A 26,195-nucleotide genomic window follows, 5' to 3' on the forward strand; every position below is an offset into this window, starting at 1 on the left:
AATCTTTCAACCGTTTCTTGAATTTCCTGCCAAATACTTCCAAGACCAGCAAGAACAGGGACACACCCAGTAAAAAGCCTTGGTGTGTCCCCTTCCTAAACTAAAATCCTTTGACTGACCTAATTTACTATGATCCCAAAGGTTCAGTATGTGGTACAATGCTGTTATCCCATTAACAAACCTGCCTCCAAAATTCATCTTGTTCAACGCTCCAGAAGTCCCACTGTACTCTATCAAACTTTTGCCTGATATCAAATAACACTGATCCCCACACATACGCATTTTTGATCGTGTCGCATTAACTCTGTGTTAAACAGCATTACATGACTGCCTGATTTCTTTTTAAAATTTGTTTTTTACACCCCTCTAATCAAAGCTGCTGTGGGGCAGATAATACAGTAGTTGATGACCTTTCCCTGGCCCTTGCAGCTTTAAAATCTAGAAACTCTTTAGCAATCATTAGCATGCGCTGTCATGTGTGTGGTAATGACTGTATGACATGTCATCAAGCACGGCAAATGAAATCTATGGAGATTAAGTGATGCAGTGCATTGTGGGAGAAGAGCTTGAGCTTCACAGCCAAAGTCTGAGCTGCCAGCCTTAGATCCAATTCGATCCAATAACTCACAGGTTGAGTAAGAAGGAAAAGACATCACATATTCTGGTTCTCGCAAACTGCACTCGGCAGTAATATCACCCAAACACTCAAAATCTGGATGAGTAAGTGTAAATATCAACAATTTTAAAAATGAACAAAAACACTGCACTAAATATGTACCAACCAACTCACTCAAATCATATTCCAAAATGAAAAATGATGCAGGATTAAAAAAATGAAAGTGGAATTAAAAGAGTTTGTGGGGGGGGGGGAGAGTACACTTAACTACAACATGGTATCAGCAGAGAAAGGAAATATAACATGCAAAACATAATTTACAAACACCCAGCAATATCTATGTAAGCTTAAGTAAAAAAAAAAATGTTACCGATGACTGTGACATTCCCCAGTCATTAGATGACTCTCTCACTCCATTGTCGTCTTTCAAGCTTTTGTCAAACAGCCTCTTGTTAATAGGTTCCTCCATATCAAGGATGTCAAGTGCTTGCTGGTACTCTTTTGCAGCATACTACAAAGAATACAAAACAGTATATATATTCATGTCCCTTCAACTTAAGTCCAAGCATCCAGTGCGTGTGTGTGTGTGTGTGTGTGTGTGTGTGTGTGTGTGTGTGTGTGTGTGTGTGTGTGTGTGTGTGTGTGTGTGTGTATGTGTGTGCGTGCATGTGCACACCTTTCATTTAGATACTGATCCCTCAAGCAAATCCCAAAATACATTTTGTCATAGTTACAACACAACATTCTGAATTTAATATCAGATTTTCATGCATTCCTTTCACAAGTAGCAAAATGTAGCAGTGTGTATTTTTTCACACAATGATTAAAAGGTAACACAGAAAATCATACTTCCTATCAATATGTTAAACTGCAGAGATGTCTTAAAAGATTCTACAGATTGTGCACAGTGGAAATCTATCCTGTACCACTTCACATAAATTAATTTTACAAAATCATTTATTGCAGTTATTTTTAAAATCATATATTGATGTGCATATCTATTATTAAACCTCAACCTATCTTTCTATCAATTTAACTTCTAAATCTAATAGTCCATTAAACACCTCTGTAAATTAGACTCCTGTGTAATGTAATAATCACCTGAGTATCCCAAAACAGAAGGCACTCTGCTTATATTGGAAACACCATCATACATTTTATTTACAGATGCTGTGACTACTCCCCCAAAATTGATGGGGTCCCCATCAAGTAGTTGCAGTCACAAACAAGCAGACTATCGATTTGACATTATGCCATTTTGCTGTAATTCACTGCTCTATAATCTCTCTTACTTGTTACTCACTTTTTATCAGTCTTACACTGTATAACTGCATTTCTAATCCACTGACTTCAGTCAGAGTTCTCTTCACTGCCCCTTCTTACACCACTTATCCTCTCACTGTTGCTCTTATCCCATCTTGTCATTTCACTTTTATCTTCTCCTTCTCCCTTTGGTTCACCTTTATAACTCTCCCCAAATTCTCTGAGTTTTTCTTCTATTCTGCTAACCTCCACTTCATGTCATCCTACTTCCACTGTCCCTTCTATTCCTTCCTGCATTTCTCTGAAATACCTAGCACTGCTGTATTGCCCAGTGTTGCCCCTTCTCTTATATCTAAGTTCAGTGTTTATTTTCTTGTGTTATGTATCATCAGAAACAAATACAACTGGCTCCCCGATAACTCTTCTCTTAGTAAATGCATATAACTTTGCCAATTCATGTAAATCTCTCCATATGTCTATCCTCCAATAGCTGGCTCCCTCCTTAACTCCTTCTGCCTCTGTCTGCTTGTTTTCTTTTTTTCTCTAAATTTGCAGTCTTCTCTTTTCCTTACCATAGTCTCCCCAAAGAAATCTAACTCTGAAGCCCACATATCTTTTCCCAGTCTTCAAAGAAGTCAATGAAAAACAACACTTTCATCCTCGTTCAAGACATAGATATCCCCAACTGTCAATTTCCTCCCATGACTTCCATCTCTTTGCCAGATGTACCATCTACCATACTCAATCCTGGCCTCTCCCTCCTTTCTTATGTCTAACCACTCCCTAAACAGAATTGCATACCTCGTGATGTGGTAAGAAGTACTAAAAAAATATCTACTCTGATTCCTGATTTCCCACCAATCAGCAGTCATAGAAAAGGTGTGGAAGGCAGCTAGACCTTTCGGAAGTTGGCCGGATGTGTCCTGGGCAGGACACATATAGCCTAAAAGCAACTGTAGCAATGGGAATGATGGACATCAATGAGTGCCAAGTGCATAATCTTTCTCAAGATAAAAGTGGAGGATACACAAATCCACGCCCCAACCATATCCATCCTTCTTGAATCTTCAAATGCAGGTGGAAAGTGGGATTCTAAGGAATGGGAGAATTTAAATGGCTGTTGCAGTGACAACAAAATCTGCCACAGGAGTCTGCACCAAACAAAAAAAAAAAGATTCTGTTTGACTTCCACAAAACAGGTGCCACAACACAGTGTGGTCCTGACAACAAAAGCCGGCATCTTATCGGTACAGAGACCATCCAGGAGGAAGACAGGAAAACACAGAAACAATATTAGGCAAGCGATCACGGGAAACATAAGGTGCTGTGCCATATACACCTTTAGGTAGATTCACTTTAGAAAGTTCTCACCACCCTTATCAAGTACTTAATAATGCTCACCTCCCAAACTGAGCATGGCCGCACTTGATAACCCTTATGTAAATCTGTGTTTGCCAATCTAATCATCAAGATTAGCCAAAGCAGTCTTTTAGTACTTTTGTTTGATCTGCAGCATAATATACTCCATAGGTAGAAAATACGATTAATTACAACCTCATCCCTCCAGCAAGTCCCATTTATTTGTTGATACAGCTTTAGCTCCCTAGTACAAGTGTTTGCACAACCACTAGTTTTGTAAAGAAACAGGAGGTCAAATAGGATTGGGGCTACTATGGCTCAAAAAACAAGATACAGGTCAGCTTGAAGCAGCAGATAGGCTGAGTATGAGTTATATTAATCTATTATGTTAATTGAAAGATTTAACACCTTCTATTTTCTCAGTTAAAAATCTCTGGGGCGTTTCCAGTTGAGCAATATGCTTGGATTTTTATGACCATAACTGTCTGAATAGGAACACTGTTTATTAAATATGAGGTGGGAACAGCTTTTTTGCTAAATGATACTATGCTGCAATTTTTCTGCATTCAGTTTGAAACTATACTCAGTAGACTGGGTATGTACATACTCTGGACCTTGCTGAAGCACATTAATATCAGTGAAAGAGTGGAGAACAATGCCCAACTTGCAGTTATCAGCAAACTTGCTCAACCACATATCTGGGATTCTGGCTTGGATGTCTGCAAAATAAATGACAAATAACAGCAAGAACAGTAGTGATTCCTATTGTAGCCTACTATATATATATATATATATATATATATATATATATATATATATTTCTGCATTAAGCAAGTTTCAAAATTATATTGGGTAGCCAATCTGAAAATCCAGCAGACAAGTGTAGGGGTTTACATTACGTTTGGCTCATTTTTCAATAATACCAGCTTGGGGGATAGTGTCAAAGGACTTGGGCAGGTAAACATATGCAGTGTGAAAGGAGTGACCACTGCTCACAGCCTATGCAACCTTTTCAAAGAAGTTTACTAGGTTTAGAAGGCAGGAAGTAACCTTCACCAAACCAAACTGATTGGAGTATAGATCAGTTAAAATGTACAAGTCTATGTAAATGAGTTTTGCTGTGGTACATTCTATGGCTTAGCATAAAAGGCTGGTGATGCTGACATGGGTCTGTAATGACCAGGATCTATAGAGAAGTCAAAGTACTGTTTTTGTTATGCAGCAGGTACAAGCTCTGTACAGAGTCTAAGGTTGAGCAGTTTAAGTAGAGGCTCAGGTACTACATACTTGACAGCAGTGAGTATGCAGTCTGGTATGCTGCCTGGCCCACGGAAGAATTATTTTTAGCCTTTGACAAAGATTCTAAGACTTTTTCCAACGTGATTTGAGCAGAAAGTAAATTTTCAGAGATAGTGGGAGAAGTAATGTGAGCAAGTGGGATAAAGTTAGCACTAAATATTTCTGCACATATAATGGTTACGCCCTTGAGACTGGAAGTGGGTGATATTATTATGGATAGGATCAATGCATTGCTGGACATTATGCCTTAATTTCCTGACACAATGAAGAAAGATTATTTGTACTTTGCTTTGGTAACTAAAGCAGTCTTAAACTTGTACTCCCCTTTGGTCTTAAACTTGTACTCCCCTTTACGTTTTCTAACAGTGCTCATGTTCCTCTTTGCACATTTCAGTGTACTCTTAAGGTAGTATAATTATTATTTTTTTTAATTGTTGTTTGTCTTTCGGCTTTTCCCGGTTAGGGGTCGCCACAGCGGAACTCCGGTCCGCTAATGATTGGCAGTTGTTTTTTTTTTTATGGTGTCGAGTTGCCAGCCTGACGCCCAACCTTCAACGAAGACACGCCCATTCAACGCATGTCTTTCGAACGCCCACCGCAGGGAGGATATGCAAACTCCACACAGAAGGCACTCCTAAATTATTTTCCTTCTTGTTATTCATTATAATAAAGGAGTTCCACCAGAGAAGTTTATACTTGATTTTGCCATTACATTTACACCAGATAGGCACTTACTTTTCTATGCATAGACTCATAGGTGTTTACTAGGCTAACGGCCACAAGGGCTTTTTTAAACCTAGCCATGCATTCCAAATCTCTGACAAGTTCTGCCACCCTTGATAAGTGTAAGCAGGGGCTTGGGAAATGAAATATTTACAAGCAGGGGCTGGGAAATGAACCATTTACAAGTTGCCTGTGTCCATTAGAGACACAGGTGCCAAGCCAGTGATGAATTTCCTTTTCCTCATCCAATTGTCCAAGTTACACTTCAACTGGGTTAGGGAGAAACTCTGCTTCACATGGTTGGGGAGCCTGTTCCAGAGAGAGGGTAGTCTCTGGGATACATACCTGTCTCTCCGGCAGATCCTATTTATATCACAGGCAAGGTTAACATCTGTAGAATGGGAAATTCTAGTGTGGCTTGTTTTGTGGATATGCAGAGGTCCATCAGAGTGGGTTCTGATAATATCCTGTATTCCAGACATAGATCTACCCTCAACAGCCTGTATGAGGCAGAATACAAGGATAAGGCCTTGAGGTGTTCTGCAAAGTACATTTTACATATACCCTGTATTCTTTTAGTGAGGAACCTCTGTGGACGTTCCAGTTGTTGGATATACCTGGTTAGGTACATACCAAATGGGGCACTTTACTCTATGATAGGCCTGATGAATGCAGAATATAGTGGAGCAATGACTTCCTAGGACCCACATGCCACACCTTTGTTTATAGGTTGCTTAACACAGGATGACTTTCTCAGTACTGTAGACACGTGATGGTCAAAGACAAGATTACTGTGTATGTGTGTCCCTAAGTCCCCGACTACTGGGTCAACTATTGTTGTCAATGATAGCAGAGGTGGATGACTTCCTGAAGGATACTATTATGCATTTCTTGGCATTTAGTTTTAGTCCATGACTGACGCCAGATGTTTGTCTGTGTCAGCCCTTCCTGGAGAACATTTGTGTCAGTGTGAGATTCAATGCAGCTAATTAGGTACTGATAAAACTCAGATGTGACTGTAACAGCCCTCTTACTTGGTCTATTTGGTGTGGAATGTTGAGAACTTTGAACAGGTTTTCTTAGTTGAAGTAGGTCTGCCCTGGAGAAGTCCCTGAGAATGGTCTCATACTGTGGTGGGATTGGTATCAACAGACCTAACAGAGATGACTGATTTGTGGTCAGATTTAACCTGGATTAGGAGATGGATGATTAATCTAGAAGAATAACCTTCAACAATTATGACAGGCAACTGGAAGACACCAGAATGAGCAGAAGAGTTAGATATGGTAGAATCCTCCACATTGGGTTTTTTGCTCAGAAGCCGAAGAAATTTCACTACATGAGGCAGTCCTGCTGTTCCCCCACCCCCCACCAAGATTATACTTTCATTATCAATCTCTTTCATATCTTGCCTTGGAAGAGTCAAGAAATTCCGATTACGCAAAGGACTACGCAAGATGTCAAAGCCAATCTAGGATAGAAGCAGACATTTTTTTTTTTTTTTTTTTTTTGAGTCTCAGGTATTTTGTTAACTTTCTGGGACCACACTTCAAACGCTTCTATTTTTGAAGGCAAATACAGCAACCACAAAAAAAAAAAAAAAAAAAATTAAAACAGCCAGCACAGAAAAGTTGAAAAATAAAAAGGTAAGATTCAACAAGCTAAACTACAGCATTTTTAAATGGGAAATGCAGCAATTGCATTTTATTTTTCTTAAAGACCCCAAACTTCTCAGAGGAAGCTGTGATACCACATAATAGCTGACATTAAGTACAGAATTAGAGAGAGAGAGAGAGAGAGATTTTCATTACGGAATTTTCAGTTTGAAACTGCTAGACCTAACTACCTACAATATAATGGTCAAGTTAAGAGGTCTATACAGATTTTCAAAAACCTTATGAAGAAAGCACAAAGTATTATCAGAGACTCAGGTTCAAGCTTAGCTTTGCTTGACTATACAGGAATATACCACTGGAAGGGGAATTTCTATTGCCAGTTCATCATGAACTAAAAATTGGAATTCCTCAGTCTACTGTCTTAATAATATTTGAAGTCAAAAAATGTTAAAGTGAACTTTACTGTCATTCAGCCCACACAACAGTGCAACTGAAAGAAACTGCATTACTTCGAACTCAACATGCATACAACATATACGGATATTAATACAACAATAACACATATACTAAAGCTAATCCAACCATAACAGTAAGACATTTATGCATTGCAATAACAAGTACAACGACATACACCAAGACTATTCCACTTACATGTCTTCGTTAGTACCCAAAATATTGCAAAGATACTATATTGCACATATCAAAATCAGACAGATTTCAAATTGCACAGAATGCTAACTTGGCATCATTAATACTGCACATAAGGTATAAGATTGTACTTTCATACAGTTATTGCATATGTCTGTGAATTACTTCAACGTTGTAACTCCGACCTCCATGACTAGCATGGTGTATGTTATTACTGGAATTCAGAAGTCTGATGGCTTGTGGGAAAAAGCTTCCATTAAATCTGGTGGTTTTGCAATGTAAGCTACGGTATTTCCTGCCCGAAGAAAAACACAAGAACAGACCATGGGCAGGGTGAGTGCAGTCTTTGACTATTGTCATGGTTCTGCTGAGGCACCGAGATGCTAGGTTAAGTGCAAGGGATACTAACAAAAACTAACATGGACAAAACTACTACTACGAGCTGTATGCAAACAGGATGTCTCTTAAAAAAGGCAGACATATTGATAATACAGAAAAGGTTCCTCAGAGATGCTGATAGAAGGGGTGGTTATCAATAAGTGTGAAAAACAAAGGTCATTAACCGTTCATACTGTTGAAATGAAACTGGTGAGGAGAAACTGGTGTTATCTGTGCAAAACAAATATGTCTTATAATGACTATAATTTATTCAAAGACTGCTTGTGGTGCTTCCAAGTAATGCAAAGGCGTGCCCCAAAAAGCGTCTCCACAAGGAGTGGAGAATGAAGACAGAGTTCAAAAAGGTCTAAATTAGACTGTACAGAGACTTGTTCCCAGACAAATTAGTAATATATCTGCATCAAATGTGTAGACCTCTGAACCCCTTAACAATTCAGGGTAAATAAAATTGCCCAGAAAGTCAGCTAGCTATTCAGACAGTTTAAAGAACTAAAGGTATTGAAAAAAATAGAACAGTACAATTTACTGCCACCACTGGATTAATAGGAATCTGTTTCCAGCAGATAATGCAATTATTGACTTTAATGGAATTCCCCTTATACCATCAATTTGCATATGATGCTGTGTGAGGGAGACATCAGAAGCCACAGGGAAAGGAATAGCTTTGGAAGTCTAGCCAGTCAGTCAGTTGGGCTACCTGCAGACACGATATCCCAAGAAAGAAAGTCAGTAATGGTTACAGCAGTAAATAATTTGAGGAACATCTTCAGTTCTCCTTATTTTGATTATCTAGCTCATATAAAGCATTTGCTGCAAGACAGAGATTCTAGCATTCCATATCAGTGGTAATGTAAGAAATGATTAATGCTGACACACAGAAGAAAAAGAAAGGGCAGGACTGAGAAGTTCTGTATGAGAAACCTAGATAAGAGACAATGTATGCTCAAATGTGTAATAAACACAAATCCAGATGAAAACACTTTAGTCCAAGGCAGTAGAATAAGGCAAACACAGCTTTAAGTGCTTTCATCTAAACAATCCTTGCAAGACTTCTTCAGAATGAAACCTACTAAACACCACATGACATTTAAATACTAAAAAAATCATGACAGCTAGTAAGAATATCACATGATACAATATATTTAAATACATTTAAAGAGACAGTAAAGAAATACACACATTTTTTTTAAATACAGTGGTTAAAAGTACATTTATACAACAAAATGTGCCTTAAAAAGTTTGTAAATAACATTTTGTATAAATGTGTTTTTTTCCATATGTTAACCCAAAAAATAAAACTGAGCTGTAATAGCCCCTTTTCGGAGTAGGCTTAGGGGGAAAAAAGCTCCACTGCATATTGAGCAAAACAATACACAAAAATATGGTTACCAACAATAATCACCACAACGAATAAGACATTAGGATGACAACTTTACCAAAAACAGATGAGACACTATAAAGCAGGGATCACTGGACTAATAGGTACCATAGCCGGCCTTACGCATAGGCCAACTAGGCGACTGCCTAGGGCACTGCTCAAGCAGGGGTGCTTTTCCAGTATTTATTTGGTGTAGGGAGACCAGGATGGGGGCACCGGGTAGTGTGGTGGGGGGCACCATGGAGCCCTTTTGTCTAGGGCGCCAGTTGACCTAAGGCCGCTCCTGATAGGTACACACAGAAAGATCATGATGTGCATTGCTAGTAAAGAATAAAGCTGGGGAAGCAAAGGAAAAGGAAAACATACAAGCACAGTAGAGTAAGAAAGGTGGTAAGATTGAAATGTAAAATGGAGAAATAGAATTAGAAAGGGGTGTTGCATAAATAAATGACTGGAATTTAGATGGTTTATTTGCATCAAGTAAATATTATAGGCAATATTTTAAAGGAGGAGAGTGTTATTGTAATTCTATAGTTGTCAGTTCCAGGATTGAGCCAGGAAGTTAATTATGTAATTAGTTTGTTTTAATGAATGAATAATGATGTATGCAAGATGAAACTGTGTGCCTAATTTTGTACTCCACTGAAGGTTTGAGCCGAGGCACAAGAGTAGGACACACAAGTTTTATGGTCATTGGTTTGTTGTATTTTATTATTGAGCCAGGACGTTGTTTAGTGAGTGTGTGTGTGTGTGTCTATTTACACACACACACACACACACACACACACACACACACACACACACACACACACACACTTTTTTGTCAAGAGTTCCAGATGTCAACATATACCAAAAGAAGACAATCACTGTAGTGATTACTGGATTTGGTAGTGCGTAATTGATTTTGGTTTGTGCTGGATCTCACTGTTCACTGGTTGGATTACATTTTTGAATGATGTGGTGAACAGAGTAGTGCTTACTGAGTTTATTACAATATGAACTTAAGTGAGTTGGGCAAATAATAAAAGAGTTTGTGACAGTCCTAGCCATTTTAAATTATTCAATGCATTGTGATCTAAGGCTGATATAACAAAGTATGTTCACACAAAATTATCTTCTTCATTCTTCTCTTGCACTGAAGTATTATACATTGTAATCCAACTAAGCAGTTTGTAGTAGAAACATTAACCTTTTCCCTTCCACACCATTATTACATCATACTACCACTATGACAACACAAGTTGTAAACACCGCAAGCAGTGCAGAACCAGTCTCATTCTGGAGACCCACAACTACAGCTGTTGTATTATTTAAAAATATTTATGTAGACATTAAAAGAGAAAGATAAAGTACTTGCTTAAGTAAAACATTAGTGTCATTAGTGTCAAATAAAGTATTTTTCATAATTTGAAGTTACTACTTACATGACATTTAGCCGCAAGATATTGGCATGCTCCATGAAGCTGAGTAAAGAGGGAGAAAACATAGATATTTTGTTAAATAAAATGAATAATTAAATAAGATCAGAACTACAGGAAAAAGCAGTGTATAATATGCAACTTATTTTTTACAGCCCTGGGTGGTAGTTCTGCTGCAGTATTCCTTGTTGTACTTTCTCACCCTTTCTTCCTTCATAATGCCAGTCTAGTCTTAAATCTTAGATACTGCCCCAAGCGAAGAGGCAGGATATGATCTACTCCTCAAGTGAACATTTACATTCTGTATAAAGACTATTACTAAATAAATATAAAAAATGCAGCACTCTATTACCTTATTAAGAGGTAGCAAAGATTATACAAAGACAATGTGTATTTCCACATTCAGATTTAGCACCAGCACAGAAAAAAATGACCCTGGCACTCACTTTCAAAATACTCTTGTTCAGGAGATGGAGGTGATAGCTGACCACATGTGAACATTTTATTTAACCATACTACAAAAATGTCCTTAACATGGTACTTAAACCCTCAGTACACCTAAGGCTGCTTTCAGTTTTCTTCCACCATACAATTATATAACAGTCATTATAAAATATATATATAAAAAAAAAAAATATTCAGTTTTATAACGCACTGTTCTGCAAAGCTGGATGTGCTATGCAAAATGTCAGTCTTAATTTGTTCAGTTTATCTGGCTACCTAACAATGCTAGGCTGAGCACAAAAACTAGAATCCTGTTTGTAAGCAAACTAAAAATACCTGCGAGATGATTAAATTGGGGTTTAATAAGGTATCCCATACTGTTTACAGGACAGGTTCAAAAAATAGATGTGAGAAAACCAGATACAGTAGTCCATGAAAAGAAGACAAAAGTAGCATTGATCAGTGAAATTGCTATACCCAGTGATTACAGTGCCTTGTGTACAGACAGACACAAAATTACCAGGATTTGCAGGCATAAACAAGGAAAATGTGGAAGAAGGATGAGCAACGAGTCTCATAAAAACAAATTTACACTCTTATTTAGATATGCTACCCATAAATGTAACTCTATAAATTGCAGGAGTCAATCATAGTTACAATGTGGGTACTACGAAGAGCACTCTTGGCTAACATCAAAGAATGAAACAATACTAATTTCACAAATTTTAATTATACGTTGACTGAGGAATAGGGTCCATTCCAGTCATGGTATTACAAACCCAAAAGACATGCAGAAAGTAAACTGGGATAGGTAATTATTTTATTGTCCAAGTGTCAATAAAAAAAAAACACAATTGCACACATACTCATTGGGCACTAGTGGGCACTAGTGGAAATATGCTATCTCAATTTTTAATCTCCCTAATGAAAACAAATTTTAATGTGCTGAGATAAAGCTTTATTTATTCCAAATTGTAAAAACAAACATTAACAGAGCATTGTTGGAATCTTTGGGGTTAAAATAAAACACTCTATAGCAGAACAAAAAATATCACCTATTAATTACACCTTCAAATTTTGAAATAAAAAAAATACAAAGAAAAAAGCTAGAAGATATACAGAACTTGCGAAACATAAAACAGCTAATCGTATCCCATATCTATGACATCAACAAACAAAAACATCTTAAAAACAAAACAAATAAATCTGTAAATATACAAAACTACAACAAATGTTTGTACTGTCACTCATTAATAAAACATTTGTTTTATTTTATCCATTAGACTCCAAGAGTGTTCAGATAATATCTAATGTGCTTCATAGTACAAGCACACAGTTGGCATTTTGCAGCAAATTATAATAAAATAGTACTCTTGGAGTGCCAGAAAAAAACATTGGAAGGAACACTAATAATAAAGGAACCACCTAATGATACCACAAGAGCACACGGAAGCAGACTGTGGCTGTGCATAAAATATCAACAGAGCAGGAATCCAAGAAAAATTGAAAACCTTAAAGTGCTCTCTCTTTTCAGTGGAGCAGTCCTGTTCCTATGCATAATAACCGACTTCTGAATTTGCTCAAAGGAGCGTCTACGCTGTTGGTGTGCAGTATTGCAAAAGCCAAGCATTACTGCTGCAAATCTGTCCAAAAGAATAGATGTGTCTTAAGAGAATAATCCCAAGTCTGCACACAACAGTCCAACATTATATGCCCTACAAAACCAAAGTGCAGGTCTACATGTACTGTTTAAATGGAAAAGATAATCCCCGGGATTCATGAAGCCTGCGCCAGGCGCTGGAGTAGCGTCGACGATCTAGCGCCAAATATGGCCGTCGAGCGATTCAGGTACGAGCTGTTTCCACGTGCACTACCAGCGTACACCAGAGCTGCGCAGCTCCAGGAGCATGTATGCTAATTACCCCATGTTCAGCAGTGTAGCATGCAAATGAAGGTATATAGCGATTCATGAAGTGATGCAGGCATAGCATAAGCATGTAGAAATGTAAACCAAAAAAAAAAACGGTTTATATTTTGTCAAACATAACATCGGAACCATGAAAGCAGACCAAACTTACGTATTATAATGTTAATATATGCCAATGGCTAAATAATATTTAAGGTCATGGCCACACTAACGCAAAGTAAAACCGCAGTGCATCTGTGCGCAAACGGGATCACAAGGAAAATATATTTAGATGTCATAAAACTGCAATGTAACACAAGTCATGATATCCACATAATAGTCAAAGGCACGCATGCTACACCACAACCATGGCGCAAGGGTTGCTAAGGGTCTGTGACAGTGTTCTGTGCAGTAACTAGGAATTAGCAGTCAATGCCATGCAAATGAGTCAAGTAATACTGAATCTCAAATGCCCCACCGGCGTGAGGATGTACCACACGGCGTAGCGGTACAACACCAAGGAGTGGCCTGGAGGTAAACATGACATCAAGAGAGGGACGTGCCACCGTAGCTGTAAGCACATTGGATCATTGCTAATCCTTGTTGCTAAGCAAAGCCGCAGGATAGGGGTGTGGAAGTAGCCATAGCTTTGCTTAGCTGAGAGCACACAAAGTAACCGAAAGTTCATGTGAACATGGATGAAAACGTGCACGAATCCCGGTAAACGGCTGTGCACGGTGCGAACCACAGCTGAAACAGGAAGGATACGGGAAGACAATAAGGAAATGCTGCAGCATGGTAATTGGAGTACAAATGAATAATTAACACCTAGAAACTCACAGTGGGCCATAGACAACAGCTAACAAGGCTGCTAGCAGCTACTTGCAAAACAGGAAAGGGAAGATGCTGTACAGCAAAGAAAAGAGAACTGTCACAGCAGAACAAAGCAAATTTGCAGTAGATCAGCTACATAACACATTTCCCAACACAATCCTGGGTTGTGAAAGTACAAAACAAGAAAAGTGGCAGCTGGATGCATGCCTGACAATGGGAGGGGAATTGGGTTGAAAATTGAAGTAAAGGGCAATAGATGAATTATGGCAGCCAAGTGTAAGTCAACACCAAAGGCCCCACAATAGCAGTACCTGCTGTAAAAACAATAATTAACATACCTGCAGCTGGAATAGCACAAACACACCCAGTTACACCAGCATCATCCATTGCACAACAGTATAAGGTGTGAAAGCCCCACACACACACTTGTGTATTCCCAGACACTCTGCACCATTGGTGTATACAGACGGGGAACTTTTAATATGTACATGTTAGGGGCTGCCATAGCTTTGATTCACCAGCATGTGTTGGAGACTGACGGTGGTGTGGAGAATGATGCTGACAACCATCTCAGGCACTGGAGAAGGAGAAGAGTGTTCAGACCCAGGGTAACCTACCAGGGGCTACATGATCTGGAGATAGTAGAGCATTACAGGATGGACAGGGACATCATACAGCAACTTGTTGAGCTGTGTCGGCCATGCCTCACAGCCAGAAGTAACAGAGGGGAGCCCATCCCTGTGGACACGAAGGTATGTGTAAGCTTGAGAATACTAGCCACTGGTACCTTCCAAAGGCCAACTAGGGATATCATGGGGATCTCACAGGCATCAGCATCCAGGGTACTCCACCAATTCCTGGATGCCATGCTACCACATGCCAATGAGCACATATACGTCTCCCGAACGCAGGAGGAGTTGGCCAGCAATATGCGTCTCTTCCTCCGTGTGGCAGACTACCCGGAGGTACTGGGTGCAATAGACTGCACGCACATACACATCAAGTCACCACCAGGTGAGCAGGATAGGTGCTACATAAACTGCAAGGGATTCCCCTCCATCAACTGCCAGGTATTGTGCAATGCCCAGGGCATTATCATGGATGTGTGTGCTGGCAGCCCTGGAAGCTATCACGACTCCCACATCTGGCATGCCTCACAGCTGTATCAGGTATTTGCCAGGGGGGACATCCCATATAGCCACCTGGTGGGGGATGCTGGCTATGCACTGGAACCGTGGATGATGACTCCCATCGGAAATGCACACACAGCCATGCAAGAACGCCATAATGAGGCACACACAGAAACCAGAATCATCATAGAGCGCGTGTTTGGAATGTTGGAATCACGGTTCCGTTGATTGGACATATCTGGCCGAGCCTTGCAGTACTCTCCAGGAATGTGTGCCCACATCTTCATAGTATGTGCCATGCTACACAATATGATCCTGCGGAAACAGCTGCAATGGGGACAGAATGGTGAAGGCCCTCACAGCCCACCACCATTGCCAAGGGACCCACAGGCACAGAGGGATTCAGACCACGAACACCCTGTGCTAGCCACAGTAGGCAGACGGAGGCGTGCTCAGTATGCCCATGCCTTGGCAAAGAGGGAATGTATAGCACACACACTGACAGTGTAGGCACTCATGGACTGACACCCTTCTCTACCTGCACACACAGCAAACATGGATGGCACACACACACGACTCCCTATAAATTGTCATGTATAGGTGGTCTACTGTGTGCATCCTACATAGGTAGCCCTCAACTATTGTACACACAACCGCCATTGGCACAAGGTAAGTCAATACCGTAACAGTAAATTAAGCTATCAGCATGTGTCCATACTGTATGTATAGGTTCATAGATACATAGGTAGGTACATGCCCAACTGCCGAGGCCACTCATAAGCATAGGCAAAACGTGTCTGCTGTCACCACCCCATCGATTAACTAACTATCCCTCTGTAGAGCAGAGCCAATTGTGGGATCCCTAGGGTGTAGCCACTGTTCACCACCCACTCTGCAAGGATTCCCTGGAGTGTTAGTGAGGGGTTTTGTATAATGTAATCAGGGATGTAGTTCCAAATAATGGGGAGTATCCCTGACAGGAATCTTCAAAGATGTTTACATGTTACGTAGTATACCTTAAACACAGCTTGCAAATATAGGTAGTTCTCCACAGAATAATAAACATGTGGAACACACAACCGCTGAAATGTGCGTTAAATCACCCTTGCACTACCAGTGCCTGCTCTTATCACTGCCAGGATTAGAACACGCAACCATGTACACATTCATCACAATAACATACCACTAAGCTACCTGAGATGTACCAATGGCAGTCATGTATACTGACAGGATAAAACACAAAAGGTAGGAATGTGTTGAAATAGGACAAACCGGCATGAACCCAATGAAAGGTGTAGGTTATATCTAATACATCTAATTTCAACTCTTCTTTATGCTGCACCCATATACACCAATCTAAAAAAAAATGATCTTACTAAACTAGCCAACTCCTATAATAGTATTGCTAGATTTGCCACTGGAAACCCATATAGAACTCACCACTGTCTTAACCTTCAGCATCTAGACTGGCTCGAACTAGAAAACATTCTGATACTTTCCCAACTTACCACTATTCATAAGATTTTTTACCAACCCAACAACACACTGATACTCAACAACCTTATAGCACCCTATAGAAATCTTAATTCCTTAAGCTCTTCAATAAACTTCTAGCTAGTACCACCAAGTCTAACAACTTGGCTGGGGACTCACTGTTCTCCAGTACCGCTGGAAAACAATGGAACCTCTTGCCATCTGACCTAACCTCACTTCCCTTCCTTCCTCTCTTTAAACAAAGTCTTAAGAAATACCTTAAAACTCACTGGCTATGCCCTTGCTGTTACCCAGACTAATCATCTGGATTTCTCTGCGGTTATCTCTCAACTTCCTACTTTCCTCCACTCTTTGCTCTCTACTCCTCTGAAGTAGTAGCATCTATAAGCTATCTGTACTACTTCGGCTATGAATGTATCCTGAAGGTAGTATTCCTGCCATTTCTCTATACTTCCTCCTTTTTCTACTGTTACTGTTTAACCCCTTGGAAATAGTAACTGTCTGGAGTAAACTAGAATAACGGAGGATATGAATGTATCTTAACAATGTCTTGGGGTTGGCCCTAGATATTCATACCGTAAAATGATCTGTAGGTGTATTATGTATTAATGTAATGTGTCTCATAGTCTTCCCATAAATTAAATTGTAATACCTTTCTTGTATATTGTAAACATTTTTGTTTGGTTGTGGTTTATATGTAGAGCTTTTCTCCCCGGGCCTCTACTGAAAATGGAAATATATCCAGCTGGACCAGCCAGGTCAACAAATGTAAAATAAATAAAATATATAATATATATATATATATATATATATATATATATATATAGAGAGAGAGAGATATGTCGATATATGGGGATATACATATATATGTAGATATAGATAGGTTAACAACATCTACATAACCATGGAGGTACATATAAATGGGATACCTACCACATACTGACTGCTTTACATACCGACGCGCGTAATCTCGAGGCTTAAGGTCTGAAAGAACACAGTACCGAAACACCAGATGCGCGAGATGTAAAATCACGATGTTAAGGGACAGTTAGTCAGTGCTTCTGGTGTTGCAGTTCAGGTAGGTTACTGTGTGCAAGTGTGTTTCTTAGGGCTGTAGTGTGTGTAAGTGTGTGTTCTGTATGTGGTATGTGTTCTTGGCTGACTGTATTGTGTGGGTTAGCTTTGTGCGTCTGTTTGCGCAACCTAGGAGGTAGAATATTAAAGTAGGGGGTGGTGTGGGGTGCGCAGACACCTACATGGGGGGTGTAGGGAGGCTTGGCCACCTACTCATACGTAGTGTAGGATGGTTTGTTTGTATGTGGTGGGTAGCAGTGTGTCTGTGTGTGCGTGTGTGTGTTCCATGTTCGTGTTATTTACGCGAGTTACTGTCGCTGTCAGTAATGTGGGGTATGGGAGTCTGGTCCTGGTACTGTGTGCGTCGGAACTCTGTGGTTTTGGGATTCCATAGGTATCCCATATACAGCGGTTGAAGTGTTCATATATGTGTATAACATGGACCATAGCAATCACACATTCCGCCACTACCAACCTTTATGAACAAAGGATATGGCGAGTATATGCCTATACACTATTACAAATATGTGCTATGGACATGAGCCAATGATAGTGTTATCACCTGCCCTACTTAGCGAGGGACACTCCCTCTTTGGGCGGTTGTGTCCTGACCAAATATATTAAACATGGCAAATGTCCTGGGATTGTAGGACATAATTATGCCCCATATGTACTGTAATAGTTGCATACAATAGTTATTTCTGTATCTAAAATACTTACATGTTACATGAAACAGGATAAGCAACTAAACTGCTACAAGAATAAGCTTATATTTAGGCAAGAAAGAAAAGTTCTATCCCTTGTACTGACCATGGGTTTGTGTTGGCCTGTAAATTCTGATGTGTGTCCCAAAAAGGTTCCACTATGGCCATATGAAAAGGTGGCAACCCTAGCCAAAGAGGGTCAGTCACCAACACAACTACGATGACTGCAAATACCTATGACAGAAATACACAGCTTTCATGTAGCAACACTTTATTACATTCAGATGTATTACCGAAGGGATTCAAGGACTAACATCATCTGCATGCTATACAGGAACCACATAACAGTGCCTTAATGAATCAGCCTGCAATTACCATTGTATTAGTCCACAAAAGAATAGGTGTTCAAATAGGGAAGGAACCCTCACGCACAGTTCCTACACACCTGCATCTGCTATGCACACCCACCAACATCACCCCCACACCCAAACATATTACAATACAAACTGTAATAACATCACAAATCATTCACTCACTGTACGACATCTGCAGAAGCCTTAACATACCTTGTCAGAGTCACACTAACATGGCCCTATGTGAAATAGCTGCTGTTATACAATGGAACAGCTGCTGATGTTACAGGGTTTGTTTGCACTAATCCCGTTTCACAGGGTTGTGTGTACACTGGAATGTGTTAGCAATTACGGAGTAACAGCACAGTATGCTACACTTGTACACCAAATCAAGGATGTCTGGTGAGCACACTGTAAACCACATAATTCATGCATAGCCATACAGCCTTGAGCTGCCCAAACATCCTTGCCAGACTTAAACATTTGCAGAAGTATCAGGTACAAACAAACCCTGCATAAGTAGCAATGTTCTGAAATAGAACAGCCGTACTCACATGTAGAATAAAATCATCTAGCCATTACACATAGTCCACGGGAGTCATGAAGCTAATACATCTCTGTGTGTCTACATATAGCTGTTGAAATATATCACAAACAACACATCCAGGCCGTCTTCCTCAAAAGTAAGACAAATGGACAATGCCCAAAAGGAGTACTCAGTTATACACCACTGTTGCCATGGTATCTGCTAATGGAGTAGCTACACAGCTGATGTGCATCTAATTAACTACTTTGGAACAGCAATTGGTGGACAGGATAACACGTTACCAATATTTAACTAGAAAAGGATACATTCAAACCATCCATATATACCAGCGGAACATTACAACGAACATTGAAACACAAACTGAAAAGGACTGAATCAACAGTTAACGACACCTCGGGTTACTAATAAGGTATGTAGAACAGTCATTATGTCTGTGTATGTAGTACCTTTTTGTAGTATTTAAAGTGCACACGATCCATATAGTGGAAACAGTTATCTTGTAATGATGTAAGATAACGCTTGTAGTATTTGTGTGTACTGCTGTAGGTCACAAGGCAAACACCGCATACACCACAAAGGATGCTATATAAGGGCTTTGAACAGAAATACTCCTCACCAGCCGCTGCCAGTGGCAGGGCTGGTCCAACAAGTATGTGATATAACAGGGGATAGCATATGTCGATATATTGTAACTGTATGGGTGTATTACTGAGAATAACATGTCGAAGGCTGGGCCACTGTGCAATTATGATTTGCATTGTGGGATATCGTGCCAATAACTGTGTAATGTACAGTATTGTAGGCGGATATGTATTACAAGCCACATAGCAAGGAGAGTTTCTGTCTATACACACTGAGCAGAGTGGATGAGAGGTGTTGACTCCAACTCTTAGCTGAGATATATAAGTATCCTGTTTTTTTTCAATTACTTATTGTTTCTAGCAATTTATATATAGCACTTTTATTGTAATCTGCATGGGTAACTGATTTGTTTGCAGTTAAAAGCATTCTGTGTCTTTACAAATCTTTATCTGTTTAAAAACATTCATTTTGTGGCTATCTGTAGTGCTTTGTAGGCTAATAGCTTTAGTGTCCCCACCTGCCCTCCCTGTTGGTGTCTTGGTGTTATACTTGGTGGCTTTGCAGTTGCCCACCCCTACTGTAGATCTGATCTGGGACACTCCTCCCAGTCTAGTGTCATTAGCTCTTTCTACCCAATACAGAGAGAACATTTGATAAGACCTTCTGTTTCTCCTTTTTCCCTTAAAAAAAAAAATAATAATTTTTTTGCCTGAATTTCCTTATGTTCTGACTGTGCTTCTCAAACATTTTGGAAATATAGAGTATATTTTAGAGCATTTATTATAACTGTAATTGCCTTAATATTGCTACAACTCAAGTGCTCTAGGTTGCATTGCATCTGAAGTGTTAGTGTGTTTTAACTGCTTTTCTGTATATATAGACTTCTCTGTATATGTAGATTAGCTACTTATTCTGCTGTGTTACTGCCTCTTAAATCATTTTCCAGTTGTGCACTTGCCTTGCTTCATTTAAAAAAGTTTTAAATTGCTAATTTTGTAGAGTTTTAATTGCATTTACTGTTTAGAACTACACACTCAAGTGTGTTAGCCTTTTCTGTGTTTATTTACTGTATTATTGCATTGTTTAGCCTGTTTCAACAAAAAAAAAATACTATCTTGTTTGCTCATTTCCCACTTTTTCTAGCCAGTCCATATCCCAGGCTTTGCTTGTCTCAGAACTTTATTTTCTGTGCTCAGAGCTATCCAGACCTTGCTGTGGTAGAGGGAAATCCTACTGCCTACCAGTGGGACTGGTGAGCATTGTACTGCCTATCTAACACTAGAGGAGTGGTTTCCAGCTCTGAAATTGTAATTTTATTAGCCTTTTTGGGCTGGTTTCTATCCCTTTCAACTTTCTGGCTTAAAAACTCGTGTGATTGTACATTTTTCACATCGTGCAGCACTAGGTGGTTTCTCAGTAGTAGCACTAAAATCTGAACCCCTGTGACTAGCACTTGCTCCAGAACCTGCTGGAAAGCACTAGGAAGCCTGAAACTGATACAAGCACTCAGCTCTCCTTGTCAATAAGGAGAAATTAATCATAGGCACTAAACAGCTTACAATTGCAAAGTACCTTACAAAGGTAAGGGAAAACAGCTCTTACACTTTACATAATAGCACCTAAACAGGCATATCCAAGGGTCAGCTTCCGGTGATTTCTCCTGTCCACCTGGTGAGTCTGGGCATACTGGGGCAATGCGGCAACTGCCTCATGTACACAGACAATCTTCTCCTCCTACCACCCAACACTACAACCTGCGAGAGATGCACTTACATAGCCAAACTGGAAGCAAAGCTCTCTCCGGTCAAGATTGTGCTAGACAGTCAAGAGGAGAAGACTAACACCTGCATTACACCTCTAGCAACTCATAGCCCTTCAAAACCCACACCATCAACACCCACACATAGCAACACTAAACCCACATATGCGGAGGCCCTTAACATTAACCTGCCCAAGCAACAAGGACCTCCGAAGCCGAAACGCAAACAAACACCAGTCACAAGCAAAGTGACACATAGCTCACAACACCAGTGTGCCACCCAACAGCAGCCCCTAAGGCAAGACAATGTACCCAACACTTTAGTCATAGGTGAGACTATAGTCAGGCACACTGATGTCCCACTCACCAGGCTGAACAAGGAGAAAATTACAGTCAGCTGCCTGTTGGGTGCCAGGATCCACCACATAAAGCATGCACTCAAGTCACTCCACAACAAGTACAAATACGACTGTCATTGTCCATGCTGGAATGAATGACTTGAGATGTACCTCCCTGGACTACATGAAGAGAGACATGGAAGAGCTCTTGGATCATGTGACCCAGGCAGGTATGACCCGAGCCCTGAGTAGCATCCTGCCTTTGCCCAGAATGATACCACAGTATAAGGACAAAATGATTGACTTCAACAATTGGCTAAGCTTCTGGTGTCATTCAAAGGGGATCCAGTATTTGTCTGCCTGGGAAGACATGATCGACAAACCATGATGCTTTGCCAGAGATGGTCTGCACCTGTCACCCCTGGGATTCAGGTTAATGGCTAAAGCTCTTGCCACTCCTATAGTGCCTTTTTTAGGCAAGGTTCAAAGGATAAAATCACCACTGTAACAGATACAAGCATGCAAAATCTGAAGGTAATGCTACTCAATGCTAGAAGTCTAAACCTCAAAATGCACTCTCGAGGCACTCCTAAAAATGGAGAACATCGATATCTGTGCAGTGACTGAGACCTGGTTCAAGGCTCCAGAGAGCACCCCTGCAATACCAGGCTACAATTCTTACCACACTTTTCGGCCACAAAACCAAGACCGAAACACTAAAGGTGGAGGAGTGTCCATATTCACCAAGGATATTCACACCTCCAGACTAGTTGCCCAACACAATGCATCTGAAATTCTCCAGGTGCAACTAACACTAGGTAAGACTGCAATCCAAACTGTAGCTTGCTACAGATCCCCCACCATACCCCAAGGTTCTCACTACACCTTCCTAAACATACTGGAAAATATTAAGATACAACCAAATACCCTAATACTGTGTGATTTCAACTACCCTGCCATTAATTGGGAAAACTACTCGGGTACCAACTCCTTTTCCCAACGGTTCTTGGAATTCATAAATTCCAACGCCCTGGATCAACTAATCCATTGTCCCACCAGGGGCTCCAATATCCCACACCTGGTCATTACCAACATGGGAGATAGATGCTCCACACCAGTGGTCACCCCCTCATTGGTCAGGACTGACCATAAGCAAATCACCCTTGACATCCACATCCTACAACAGAATGGCATTAAATATACTGATCCCAAGGATATTGCCAATATCCTGGCAGATCGATTTAGTGCCAACTTCATCCCCTTCTCACCCCCTAAAGGGCCCATCTCAATACCAAATGATTGCCAAATTCCGATAATCACAGCCACACAGGTAGAAACAGCACTCTCCAAAGCTAAGAATATGGCATCCATGGGACCAGATGACATCCCAGGCTGTGTACAACATGAACTACAAAATGAACTTTCACCCCACCTAAGTGTCATGTTTAATCATAGCCTCAACTCAGGCTTCATGCCCACTGAGGGGCGCACAGCTACAGTTATCCCGCTCTACAAGGGAGGATCTGCCTTGGATCCCGGGAACTACCATCCCATCAGTCTGACAACCCTGATCTGCAAGGGCATGGAACGCATTATTGTGGAAACAGGGACATTGGCAACCTTCAAACACTGGACCCCACCCAGTTTGGGTTTGTGAAGGGCCGATCTTGTCTCCTGAATCTGAGTGACTTCTTCGAATCAGTCTCCAGAGCTGTGGCCGACAGTAAGGTGGTCCACACAGCCTATCTGGACCTCGCCAAGGCCTTCAACACCATCCCCCCTCTGGAATCATAGATAAACTTACTAAGCTGGGCATAAATCCCTACGTCACTCGATGGGTTGCCAACTGGCTTACAGACAGAACCCAGACTGTAAAAGTAGCCGACTCCAAATCTAGCTCCAGACAAGTGGAGTACCTCAGGGTTCAGTCCTGGGACCACTTTTGTTTGGCATCTACTTCTCTGAAGTACAGGCCAACACTAAGGGACTCTGGCTAACAAAGTTTGCAGATGACTGCAAACTGGGAGCCATTATTGAATCCCCAAATTATGTGAATATTCTACAAAAGGGCCTTACAGAAACAGATGCCTGGTGCCAGAGCCATGGGCTCAAGCTTAATGCCAAGAAATGTATAGTTATCCCCTTTGAAAAAAAAAAACATGTACCCATGAACTACCACATAGGTGGCAGGACACTAAACATCGAAAGTGTGATGAGAGACTTAGGGACACAAGTGGATAACCACATCGCCACAACAGTCAGGAAATCCTTCTATGTGGCACACCTCATCACTAAGGGCCTTTCATCCAGAAAAAAGGAGGTCATTGTCCCACTGTACTCATCCCTCATTAGACCCATTACAGAGTATAATGCCCCATTTGGTATGTACCTCACAAGACATCTGCAACAGCTGGAAAGGCCACAGAAATACTTCACTAAAAGAATCACAGGCCTAAAGCAGATGCCATATGCTGACCGTCTAAAAAACTCCAGCTATACTCTGTGGCATATAGTCTACTCAGAGGCGATCTCTGCTTAACATACAAGGCCATGTCAAACCCTGAGCTGTTGGACATGCTCCACTTAAAGAAATCCCAATCCCTCAGAGCCACACGCTCCAGGGATCTAAACTTTATCATCACAATGAACAAAACATGCTGGAGGGATAGGTTCCTCATACTCTGGAACAGACTGCCCATACATGTCAAGCAGAGCGCCTCACTGGCCCTCTTCAAAAGGAACCTTGATGATTGGATGGGAGATAGGAAATTCACCCCAGGAATCATGTCAGTCACCCTGCTAGACAAGGGCCCAGAGAAGTAAATATTGTGGGAAGAAATTTCCAGGGAATTGTTATGGCTAGGCTTGCATAGGCCTTAGGGCCGATAGTCTAGTACCAACCTATGAACCTATAATACTAGGCAAATATTAGTTATGTCTATTGGCATTTGCAATACACAATAACAGGATATATATGTCTTTTAGTCACGCGACATTATCAGCATGATAGCAAAGTAAAATGGAAGAGCTGGTTAACTACCCATGCACATGAGACACGTAATATGTGCAAAGGTAGATACTAGGCTGTCTTACCAAGGGTATTTATAAGCCTAGCTAGAGTGTTTTGGCTTTCGCCACCCCCATAAGTTGGTTCCCTGTGCCTCTGAACGGCAGAGCCATTAGTTCCCTGTGCCTCTGTCCAGCAGAGCCACTGCAGTGATCCCCGGGGTACATGTCTGTCTCCCATCCACACGTCAAGGTTTCCCTTGAAGAGTGCTAGTGAGGAGCCCTGCCTGATGTACATAGGAATCATGTTCCAAAGTATGGGGAGTGTCCAGGTTAGGAATCTATCCATCCAGCACGTCCTAGTCATCGTTGTGGTTAGGTGTATATCCCTAGAGCATGTGGCTCTCAGGGGCCTCTGTTTAGGTGGAGCATATCCAGCAATACAGGGTTGGACATGGGCCTTGTATGTCAAGCAGAGATCACCTGTGAGTATGCGGTATGCAATGGAGTACAGCTGGAGTTTCTTAGGTTGGGCTGCATAGGTCATCTGTTTGAGGTCAGTAATCCTCTTGGTATGGTACTGGTGTGGTCTTCCAAGCTGTTGCAGTTGTCTTGTAAAGTATATCCCAAATGGGGTGTTGTATCCTTTAATGGGTCTAATAAGTCATGAGTAGACAGTCACAATGGCCTCCTTTGATCTGGATGCGAACCCATTAGAGATTAGGGGGCCATGTAGAAGGATATTCTAACCACCTTGTCATTATAGGTATTGAAGGAGAGATTGCTATCTACTGGGGTTCCTGGATCCTTTATTACCTTTTCTGTATGTAGGGGACTAGCACCTATGTGGTAGTCAGCGGGTAATTAGTTATATCCAAAGGGGATGACTATGCACTTTTAGGCATTCAGCTTGACACCATGATATTAACACCAGGTATCCACCTCAGTGCTACCCTTCCAAAGGGTGTCTGTAACAGCTGGGGAAACAATTATGTCCCCTAGTTTGCAGTCATCTGCAAACCTTTTCAGCCAAAGCCCACCTCTGCTTGTCTGTATGTCAGAGAAGTATATACCGAACATGAGGGGTCCTAGGACTAAGCCCTTGGGGACGCCACTTGTAACTGGTATACAGTTGGACCTAGGGTATGCAACTCCCACTGTGTGGGTTCTGTCTGTGAGCCACTTTGCAAACCATCAAATGACGTTGGGGTTAATGTTCAGGCGGATGGGTATGTTGATAAACCAGAAGTAGGAATGGTGTTGAAAGCCTATGAGAGATCTAGGTAGGCTTTGTGGACCTCCTTA

The 26,195-nt window shown here is 40.9% G+C and overlaps 1 protein-coding gene across 1 annotated transcript in view; it reads right to left on the reverse strand.

Annotated features, from left to right (window-relative positions):
• The window catches only part of CDC16 (cell division cycle 16), a 786,728-nt gene that overhangs the window by 622,338 nt on the left and 138,195 nt on the right, over positions 1 to 26,195 (reverse strand). Inside the window, exons 4-5 of the mRNA XM_044071112.1 lie at positions 10,726 to 10,764; positions 987 to 1,127 (exon numbers count right to left, since the gene is read on the reverse strand). Coding sequence (XP_043927047.1) covers positions 987 to 1,127; positions 10,726 to 10,764 — 180 coding nt within the window. The remainder of the gene's footprint in view (positions 1 to 986; positions 1,128 to 10,725; positions 10,765 to 26,195) is intronic.

Source organism: Protopterus annectens, chromosome 5.part0 (assembly GCF_019279795.1).
Source record: "Protopterus annectens isolate FY-2018-M chromosome 5.part0, PAN1.0, whole genome shotgun sequence".
NCBI classification, from domain to species: domain Eukaryota; kingdom Metazoa; phylum Chordata; order Ceratodontiformes; family Protopteridae; genus Protopterus; species Protopterus annectens.